The sequence below is a fragment of the Sinocyclocheilus grahami genome, unplaced genomic scaffold, assembly GCF_001515645.1.
Source record: "Sinocyclocheilus grahami isolate Dianchi unplaced genomic scaffold, SAMN03320097.WGS_v1.1 scaffold346.1, whole genome shotgun sequence".
Taxonomy (NCBI): domain Eukaryota; kingdom Metazoa; phylum Chordata; class Actinopteri; order Cypriniformes; family Cyprinidae; genus Sinocyclocheilus; species Sinocyclocheilus grahami.
Window position 1 is genome coordinate 1,543,360 of NW_015505525.1, and position 11,489 is coordinate 1,554,848.

General features: G+C 37.1%; 1 protein-coding gene across 1 annotated transcript in view; it reads right to left on the minus strand.

Moving 5' to 3' along the window:
- chrnb3a (cholinergic receptor nicotinic beta 3 subunit a) overlaps window positions 1–7,976 on the minus strand; it is a 27,947-nt gene extending 19,971 nt beyond the window's left edge. Inside the window, exons 1-2 of the mRNA XM_016229031.1 lie at window positions 7,612–7,976; window positions 3,603–3,754 (exon numbers count right to left, since the gene is read on the minus strand). Of these exons, the coding sequence (XP_016084517.1) occupies window positions 3,603–3,754; window positions 7,612–7,672 (213 nt within the window). The 5' untranslated portion in view covers window positions 7,673–7,976. The remainder of the gene's footprint in view (window positions 1–3,602; window positions 3,755–7,611) is intronic.
- Window positions 7,977–11,489: the final 3,513 nt, after the last annotated feature.

Below are 11,489 nucleotides of genomic sequence, written 5' to 3' on the forward strand. Positions count from 1 at the left end.
TATTGTTGCTTTTGTTAAAATAATCACAAGATGGTCACAAGATGAAAATTCAGATTTTTTCCCAAGTACTCTGTTTTATTCAAACAATTATGAACATTTCTGCATTTAGATACAGAAGAACTTTGCCTGTTGAATATTAAAAACAAATGAACAAACAAAAAATCTGGATCTCCATGTCTGTCATGCAAATCAACTGTTCCTGCTCATTCTCAGAATGGATATAGCGAAGAGCTCTCCACTTTCGCTAACTGCAGATTAAATTATTAGATTTGTCAGTATTAATATTTTTATGCTTATATTTGTTTTTTTGGGGGGGGGGGGTCAAACTGTAACACAGTGTGTCCCAACCAGACACGACGCGATAAAAAGTATATTTTCCATGTAGTTTTTGTCCTAACCACCCGCGACAGCGACAAGTGACTATAAGCTACATGGGATTCTATTTTAGGAACAGTTTTTTATTTTCTGCGACGTCGCTGCGGGAACAACATACAAAATATGACAGTGTAATCTCAGGTAATTATTATGTGCTTTATTCAATGTTAAAAGTGTCTAATGTGAGTTTGAATATTATTTTGTGTTATCTTTATAGACATAGTGAAAGCAACAATAGATATTTTACCTCAGATCTTGAAAATAAATTAAAGTAAACTTGTACATTAAAACTGTGAACTCACTGCGAACCAACACGTGTATTCCATAATAAAGATATCAGTCACTCACTCACTCAAAACTGTTCAGTCCATTCACATTTGAATCATCTATTTTCGGTGTCCACTTTTCTTTTCTACACACTCACCATGTTTTTGCTGTCACATCGTATCTACACTGGACGCGAAAAAAAGCATTGCAAATCATTTGAACGTTGTGTCAGTATGCCTAGCCTACGTTATAAATAGAACGAGTCAGTAGTTTACTGTCGGGGATTTGTCGTGTCGTGCCGCATCCAAGACAGCATCACTGATTATAAGGAGTTCTTGTATTTTATTGCGTCGCGTCGCGCTCGGGTCCAGTGTAGACACGATGTAAATTAATGTAGCTTTCTGATGCTGCGTTTGAATTTTCATGCCACATTTTTTTTAATTAGCGGGAGCCAAACTTTTTTCTCTCACGGCCGGTTGTGCCTGTTGAGGAACCCTGATATAGTGGATGTAAATGGTAACCAAACACTTTGAGGACAGGTAAATGATGACAGAATTTTTATTTTGGGTGAACTCTCCCTTTAATACTACACTATATTCTACTTTATGCCATGTTTAAGTATTAATATAATATGAATAATGCCAAAAAACCTAATATAAGCCTTGAAGGGTAATGCCTCATAATGCCTTCATGAGTGCTACATTACATCTCAATATGCACATGTGCTAGCTGCTAGGCCATGGCTCTGGCAGTCATAGTTATTTTTCACGAACTCATTAATGAGTAAAAGGAAAAAAACTTGGATGATCAGGTAAGCTTTACAGTTCAGTGATAAGCATTGCAGTTCATGATAAAAGTGTTTCTAGTACCTAATATCGCACACACACACACACACACACTGGTTTCCATGTTTTATGGGGACATTCCATAGACATAATGTTTTTTATACTGTACAAACTATATTTTCTATTACTCTTACTCTTACCCTAACCCTACCCCTCACATAAAACTTTTTTGCATTTTTAGATTAAAAAAAAAAAGGCAGTATGTATGATTTATAAGCTGTTTTCCTCATAGGGACCAAAAAAATTTCCCACAAGGTCAAAAATTACTGGTATTACTATCCTTGTGGGAACATAACGTTGGGAATACCAGGTAAACACACACACGAGCACGCATTTTCAATCAGAGACATGAATGCTCAGCATCAGCAGGATCAATACAGTGGGTCACAAGTAAAAAGGAGAACAGAGAAAGAGAGAATTAATTAGATAGAGAGACTATAGTAAAGTGTGATACAGCAGGTTGTCATGATTATGTTGGGTAAATTATGGTTGCCACTCTCATATCCTTCCTAGACTAATCAGTTCTGTTCTATAATAAGTGAGAAAACAGGCTTGTCTTTTAAAGTTGCAACTAACTTCAGCATAGTGATATGGAAGAAAAAAAATTAAAAAGGTAATTGAGACTTTTTATCTCACAATTCGTAAATTTTTTCTCGCAATTGCAAGTTTACATTTTGCAATTCTGACTTTTTCTCAGAATTGCGTGATATAAACTTGCAATTGCGAGCTAAAATCTGAATTGTGAGATATAAACTAGCAACTGTGACTTTTTTCTCAGAATTGCAATTTTAGATCTCGCAATTCTGACTTAACACACAATTGCAATTCTTTCTGTTTTCCCCTCAGAATTGGAATTTATAACTTAATTTCACAATTCTGACTTTTTTTTTTTAGAATTGTTTATATCACACAAGTTTATATCACAATTCTGAGAAAAATGAGTAAGAATTACAAGTTTGTATCACGCAATTCTGACTTTATAACTCACAATGGCGAGTTTGCAACTCACAATTCTAAAAAAAGTCAGAATTGCGTGATATAAACGTGCAATTCCAAGAAAAAAAGTCAGAATTGTGAGATAAAAAGTCGCAGTTATCTTTTTTATATTTTTTATTCAGTGGCGTTGCAGCTAAAATCTGAATTGTGAGATATAAACTAGCAACTGTGACTTTTTTCTCAGAATTGCAATTTTAGATCTCGCAATTCTGACTTAATAACACACAATTGCAATTCTTTCTGTTTTCCCCTCAGAATTGGAATTTATAACTTAATTTCACAATTCTGACTTTTTTTTTTTAGAATTGTTTATATCACACAAGTTTATATCACAATTCTGAGAAAAATGAGTAAGAATTACAAGTTTGTATCACGCAATTCTGACTTTATAACTCACAATGGCGAGTTTGCAACTCACAATTCTAAAAAAAGTCAGAATTGCGTGATATAAACGTGCAATTCCAAGAAAAAAAGTCAGAATTGTGAGATAAAAAGTCGCAGTTATCTTTTTTATATTTTTTATTCAGTGGCGGAAACGGGCATCCATATAGTGACATATGGACTTTGAACCTGTTTTTGATTATGTGAAGATGCATCTTGGCTGTGCAACAACAATAGACAAAAACAGCCAGCACATAAAATACATAAACTTGAAAATCCACTTCACATTTTGAACTTTAGCCATGCAGAGTTTTTTCAACAGCAAAGCAACTGACAGCATTAAGACTGTTTTTAAGTAGCTTTTGAAGAAGTCATTAGCCTAAGGATTCACATACTTTTTCCTCCCTGCCTTTTGCATGTTTATACACTGTGTTCAGTAAAGACATATTTGTTTAGGGCGTTTCATGACTTCTGAAGATCAGGGGGCAGTTGCATAAACATAGCCACTATGTTAAGACTTTGTCTTAAGAAACAGTTTAACCAACTAGCAGTTAGCCAAGAGGTAATCAGTGTTACTTCTCTGACTCAAATTGGGCCAATCTAACTTTTTGTGACTGACTTTTAAAAATTATGACCAGCCTTGAAAAAACAAATTAGATGACTAAATTTTTAAGACTAGTCTAAGCAGTTTATGCAACCGGCCCCAGATGTTGCAGTGCAAATGTGTGTTTGTCTCACCACATCCACCAGCTGCGAGATCTTCAGACCGAAGCGAACGGTAATCGTGTCGTTGGCGTGAAGGATTGGTCTCACCCACTTCTGATAGCCCCGAAAAAGATTCCTCAACAACGTGTCCTCCATCTCAGCTAGTGAGACAAACTCTTCAGGAGCTAGAGAAAGAGGGTGGATTAATTTTAGAACAATTAAAAGGAACTAAAATGACACAACAGCCTCAGGTGGCATGTGGTGATAAGGTAAAGCATAATCTAAAGCTTCCATGCTGATTACCAGTATAAGAGGCCTATACATGCATACGTTATGCAGGAAGTAGGTCCATGTTGGATTTACCATCTAGAGAAATCACACATTAAATTAAGAAACACTCTCCCACGAGTGTTAGATGAGCACAGAGTCATGAAGTGACAGCTGGCCCATGTTTCTCAGAGCTCCTTCTGCTGACGCAACCATTGCCATGACATGATGACCTCAGACAAGCGCACTACACAGAGCATCAGGAGAACAAGATGTGCCCACGACTACATACACACACTCTAGCATTAATGATTACACTCTCTCTCTCTCACACACACACACTGACTGAACTATGGAGCAGAAAATGTTTTTTTTTTTAAATAAATATTTTGCTATTGTTATAAATAGATGTCTTTAAAAATATTAAGTCTTAATTCAATTTAATTCATGTAATTAAATGAAATAGTAAATAGTAAAATGCTAAATAATTTTAAATATAACATTTTAAGAGTTAGGTCACTTCAAATGTCATCATGTCATCATATATAAATTCTATTCAAAAGATTTGTTCTTGTGCGTACCCCAGTATGTGTGTTTATAAATGTTTATAAGTGAATAAAAACCTAAATTAAAACCTAAATCTGTTCATCATTTAAAGTGATCATGTTTTAGGTACTTTTTGAAGCTTAAAACATTGATTACATACTTTCTATTTATATAAAAAATGTGAGAATTTAAAAAACAAAACTAATATAAAAATGTGTGTTTCAAAGACAAAGTAAGGTTTATTTTGGAACAATGAGAGTAAATAATGACAATTTTAATTTTAGTATTAACTATCCCTGTAAATAGCATTTTCATAAAGCATTTACTGCTGTTCTTTATCTTTTGTCAGTATATTTATCTGCAAATGCTTTTCTTTATTATTTCTTTAAAATGAACAACACTCCACTTTCCCCAAAAAATGGTACATGCTACACATTGACTTTCTGTTTACAAGTAAATAAGGCCTATGTCTGCACTATTTCAGACATGGATATGTAACAACAAATAAAATGGGCATTTACAAAAATAGTCTGTTTTCATGGAATATGTATTTCTGACTGGTTGAGATGCAGAATAATAAAGCTTGAATGAAAGTTTACACTGTAATTCTCCGCATGATTGTTATATTCAGAATGCTTCTAGAACATTCATGCATGCACTCACTGAGAGTTCTTAATTCCATTATACAGTATAATTCATAATTCTATTTTAGGTCATTATGACTAGGATGGTCCCAGTCCTGTATATTCCAGACATGCTAAAATATACAATACCGCAACAGCTTACGTATATTTAATATCATGTATATAATGTAATTTGATATAATTTTACATTTTATAATATAAATTTAATATAATGTACATCTACATGTCAAGGAATATACAGTATGATCTATTGGAAGGGTAACATAGAATGAATTTTCTTAATAAAATAAAATTTCACAGCCATGTTTATTATGCAGAAAAACACGCCAGAGGTCATGCATTGTAAATATAAGTGTTGTGCCTAATTGGCTTTTATGATTATTATAAACCTACTCTCTGTCCATTCTTTTACCCTTCCTCTTCTCTCTTCCTCCTTGGTTTTGTCTTTCTCCATTTACATATGCCCTTTCCTGATATGCCCTAGCTAGTTTATAAATGCATCAGTTTATAAATGTAGGTAGGATCCATTAAATAAAAATTAAGTGCATGTATTTGGGGGTCGGGGTTGTCCATAAATGTCCTCTGTAAGGTATCCTCCATCATTAATGGCATAGCAATCTGTGCTCCACCGCATTAATTACATTTTTACAGGATGTTACGCCTATCGTTGCTGAACGACCAGCATCACTTCCTTTCTCATCGCAGTCTGTCGTGCCCTGGCAAAAAGGTTTCTCAGCCTGTCTGTGGGAAGCTGTTTTTCCAGCTCAGCAGGGCTGTGGGTCTTGCAACAGCAAGTATATGAAATGACACCATAAATAAAGACTGTGCGCAGGGCAGGCCATCTCGCTTGGGTTTACGATTCAACCTACCAGGGAGTGAATAAGGACGTGTAAATCAAAAGACAAGAAGGGGGAGGAGGGTGAGCAAGAGAGTGTGAATAGATTGTATTTGTATATGCATTTTGAAGTGTGTACAAGCCTATTTCAAGGTAAAGGCAAGTTAAAATTTTGTGGGAAAAGGGTTATGCGTGAAGTTGTTGGCTCTTCATTCATTGTGTTAATGAGTTCTTTTCTCTCCTCAATAAAAGTGAGATTTCTGTCAATTGCATCAGGACGTTCAAAGCTACTTTAATGTACTCGAGCATGCTGCAATTTATAGGACATCCCTACACAAAGAGTAAAAAACACAGACTCGCAATGAATAACCCTCTCGATTCAAGGACATCTGCATTCATCTGGTGCTACAGTGAAAATAATGTTATTTCCTTCTTACAGAATCAAATAAAAGATCATGAAAACCTTGGAGTTATTTGCATATAGATGTACAAAATTCACAGACATGACCTCATTAGTCACTGGCCACAAATGTGAACAAATGTTCTCTTGTCTTCCCCGACAGCAAAACATCTGGTCTGGTCTTTTAAGGGTAAAAGGTAGTTTAGGGTAAATTTTAGGGCTGAATCAAAAGCCAAGAGTCAAATAAGCATATTCATGACGTTACATATATGCTTTCAGTCAAATTATCCTGCTTTGACCTCTTTGGAACCATTTTGTATAGATGCAGCAGGAATGGACATAATAACCAGCCATATCGCAATTAAAAATTACTTGATACTAAGTACTTTTAGGAATTTTTGTATAAAAATAACATCACACTCACCATCAAGCTGTTATACTATACTGAATATCAGCATGGAATATTATTCAGCATATGGCCATGCTGATATTCAAGATAGCAAATTTAATAGTGGCTATATAGGCCTTGTGTTACAAATATAAAACAGAATCTAAAATTTCCTTTACAACAGAACTGCAATTCGGTGAATCTATGAATGCCAAGTTTGACCGCAATTTCCCCTTGATTAAACAATTTCTCTCATTTCAATGAACAGAGAGAGGAAGAGAAAAGATGTGAAGTATTTCACTCCAGAGTGTTGCTGACAGACAAGATAAACGAAAATCCAGTCCAGCGGCTTCATTTTTGGATTAAAGCTGCACATGAAGGCTTTCATTGCCTCTACATTGATAAGAACCCCCATATCTTCACTTTTACACTCTGCCAAATCCAAACAAAACACATTTTCTTGCATTACTGCTTCAGTGTGATACTATTAACACATCAAAGTGTTGGTGTCTATTAAAATCTTTTTTTGTTTGTTTGTTACAAAGCTGGTCCAAAATGACACATCTGAAGGGTGGAAAACCAGTAAAAGTGTAGTATGACTGAACAGGTCACACAAAACATTAACACTCAGAGACCCAGCTGAGGGCGCTAGAAGCCTAGCAATAAGCGTAAATTAAGCATGAGACGAATTTATTTTGTATAATTAATTTGTTGCAGGGCTGAAAGCACAAGATAAAACGTCTGATAATGTTTGAATACGTGGCTTCATTCTGAACATTTATAAATTCGTCTAAATTAACATTTTAGGTCACAGAGAGTCTATTGGAGCCAAAAGCACTTGCATCATTTTAATAACGGACTGTGAAATAAGTAAAACTCTGCAATGATATATGCAACCACACACGGAGAAATGCACGGCAATTCTTAAAGATTATCCGTTTCAAGTGCAGTAGGTTACTCACCCTCTATCGTTGCATAGGCTACTGCCATTACGAGCAAAAGACCGGAGATTTGTAACTTCATGCTGTCTTTCCCGGCTCCAGTTCCTTCATTCAATGGAATTATTTCATGCTGTTTGAACAGTGAGTCTCTGTCATCAATAAAAGGGGGTATTCTCTTTTTTTATTCATACGGCCGGACACCGAGCCGTTTCGTAAAACGATCAGATGTACTGCAACCTGCTGTGTGATAAAGCTATAAATTAACCATGAACGGAGTGGGGTTTTCAGGCTGCTCCGTCCGAGGCGAGCACGAGAGGAAGATGCTTTCGCTCCCCCCGTCGGCGTTTACGTGATGTTGAGAAAGATGCCATTCATTCGTCGAGCAGCTGCAGCGGAGCAGGGAGAAAAAAAGAGCGCTCGAGAGCGTAAGGGGAGGGGATAAACAAACCAACGTCTTCAAGACGAAAATATACCTTATTTTTGCTTCAGGAGTCAGAGTTTACAAGTGACATCAAGTGGCAACTTGACACACACAACTGTATAGCGTGGAAAGGTAATCAAAACTGTCCTTAAAACCGAACACAGCCTAATTGTATTAATATTCCCAAAAAACCAGGCCAATGAATATGAAAAAATGATTACCATGAAATAGGCTGAAAATAAAAAGCAGTATTAATAAAACTCAGTTTTATTAATATGAAAGGATTAGTCATCATCCAAGATGTTCATGTCTTTTTTTTCTTCAGTCAAAAAGAAATTAAGATTTTTTTTTAGGAAAACATTCCAGGATTTTTCTCCATATTGTGGACTGTGATTACCATGAAATAGGCTGAAAATAAAAAGCAGTATTAATAAAACTCAGTTTTATTAATATGAAAGGATTAGTCATCATCCAAGATGTTCATGTCTTTTTTTTCTTCAGTCAAAAAGAAATTAAGATTTTTTTTTAGGAAAACATTCCAGGATTTTTCTCCATATTGTGGACTGAAATGGGAGCCAACGGGTTGAAGGCCTAAATTGCAGTTTCAATGCAAACAAGCATTTGTGGTTAAAAAGTATATACATTTTTTATTTATGTTTTTTTTTTAGAAAATGACTGATCATTTTGATAAATAAGACCCTTATTCCTTGGCTACGATTATGTAGAGCCCTTTTGTCAAGGGCTGCTACAGCGTTGGATCGAGGAACGAGGAGAACTACAATAGGCCCAATAACAGTTTATTTAATCCAAACCACGGGGAACACAGCACAGGCAGGAACACACACACACACATATGACGTTTAAGACTCGACAAGGATACAGACTACACTATAAATACACAACTCAATGAGGGAATAAATGAGACACACCTGGGATCAATGAACACAATCAAACGCAAGGGAAAACTAGGTCACGGAGCACATGGGGAGCAAAAACACACACAGACAATCCAGGGGCGTGACAGCTCGCCCCCCTCACGGAAGGCACGTCCAGGAGTGTCAGAGGGCTCTGCCAAAGGAGGGAGGAGAGTGGGCAGGTCAGTCCACAAGTCTATAAGGTCTCCCTCCGTTTTCCATTCACCCAGATCCTTAAATAGCTCACCCTCAGCTATATTGCAGTGGGCGGAGCTCCCCTCCGCGATCTCACTGGCCATGGCTTTCTCCCTCATGGCGGGCGTGGCAGCCGGCTATCGCACCTGGTCTGACGGCTCAAACAGCTCCAGCGCCGCGGCGATCCTCAGCTCTGTCACCCTTGTGGCGATGGTTCGTCGGTCGCGGTGATTTCGGGCTCTCCGTCAATGGTGGGCTCGGGCTTGAGCTCCGCACAGTGGGATGATGGTGGGCTGGGCTCTTGGTCCGGAGTGGAACTGGCGAGATCCTCCTCCGAAGAGACGGTGAACGGGGATCCGTTTCTCGCCAGTATCCACTCCACACCCACTCGAGGACCATCTTCAGACGACGGCGCCGCTTACTGATGGGTCCTGTCTTCTGTCAGGGTTGCTACTGCGTTGGAGCAAGGAATGAGGAGAATGTAGGAGAATTACAATAACAGTTTATTTAATCCAAACCGTGGGGAATACAAGACAGGCAGGAACACACACGTAGCACATGGAGTTGACGTTTAAGACTCGACAAGGAAACATAGGGCAGACTACACTATAAATACACAACTCAACGAGGGAATAAATGAGTCACACCTGGAATCAATGAACACAATCAAACACAAGGGAAAACTAGGTCACGGAGCACATGGGGAGCAAAAACACACACAGTCAGTCCAGGGGCGTGACACCTTTTCTATTATTTATATTTTATAGACTTTTTATTGTGCCCCTCTTGCCACCCCATTGTGGTGCCATCAGTGCATATCCTGCACCTTCATAAGTGGAATGCAACAAGGCTCTGTACTAAGACTAATGTTATTTCCTTTATACCCTAGATTCTTTTGGTTGCTTTGTATAAAGTGTTACCACAATTTTGTTAAAGGTGACAGTCTTCACCACGCCTTGAGCTGTGTCCTAATACACTACCTTTTGTATTTGGAATGTTGAAAATATGCCTTCATTATACATTTACTGTAAACTGTAGTATTGGGTATATATTTGCTGTATACTATTTAACTCACCATGTTGTCAGTAAACTCAGTTCATTACAGTAAATTATTATTTAGTCAGTTCGCAGAAAAGGAGTATGTTTGAATAATAACACCTGATTAAAAATAGCAAAAGGGAATGACAAAAAAATACAAAAAAACAGTAATTCTTTAAGAATAATTCTTTATTTTATATTTTGCTATCAAGTTTAGATTTTCCCTCATAATGCGATTAAGGCAGTACTTGAAGCTAATGCAAACAGAATACTGTGATTATGTTAATGTGATCATGCTCATAATTAGAAAAACCCTACCCGTATTAAAATATGCAGAGTACTGACAAAGTGTGCATGTGATAGTGCTGCAGATGGAAGGCATGTGATGTTCATCCACAGCTTTGAAAATATGCTGGGATAGAAAAAGCCAGATATTATGTAAATAATTTTAAAGCTCTTCTTTCAATCACTGATACCTAGGAGTGTTTACCACTCCTAACTTTAGAAACAGGGCCCAGTCAGGATTTGTATTATCATTGACATTGTCTGCCTGAAAAATAAATCTAGACGCGGCCAATCACTTACTGTAATATGCGTGTAATGAAATAAGAGATTAGCCTGCCAGCTGGTCAAAGATATGAAAACAAGATAGCATGCTAACACTAGGCACCCCAACTGGTTAATAAAACTGGTAATGTATAATATATTAATAAATATAAATTCACAGTCAGTAAACATGCACAAGAGAAAATATTTTTTTCCCAAGGTAAAATAGGCAACTGTACTATACTGTAGAATGCTATAATCTATAAATGAATAAAGACAAACGATGGAATCTTATTTCAGCCACGAAAAAAAAAAAAAAAAAGATAAATGTAGCTCACAATTCTGATGTTTTTCTCACAACTCAGATTTCCAAGATATAACTTTTTGCTTTCAATTCTGTGGTTATATCTTCCAATTCTGTTTAAATCTCAGAATGCAACTTTTTATCTCAGAATTCTTACTTCCCCTTCAGGAACTCGAGCTGCGTCGAAGTTACTTTGGGAATGCCCTTGCGTGACCGCATTCTGAAGCACGTGTCAAATCAGTCCAATGGAATAGCGAAATGTCACGAGCGGGGTGATGTAAGCACCAGAAAGTATAAAAGCGCATCCGGCAGAGCGCAAACCAGCTTCTGTTCTTCAGTAGCGCTCTGTGTATGTGTCTGTCTATTTACTGTTGTCTGTCCACACAAGCATATATAAAAAACAATCATGAAAATGTCTATGGCGAGCGAACGGCATTACAAACGCTGTGTTCCTCCCTGCCCACGATATCTGGCGGCGGGG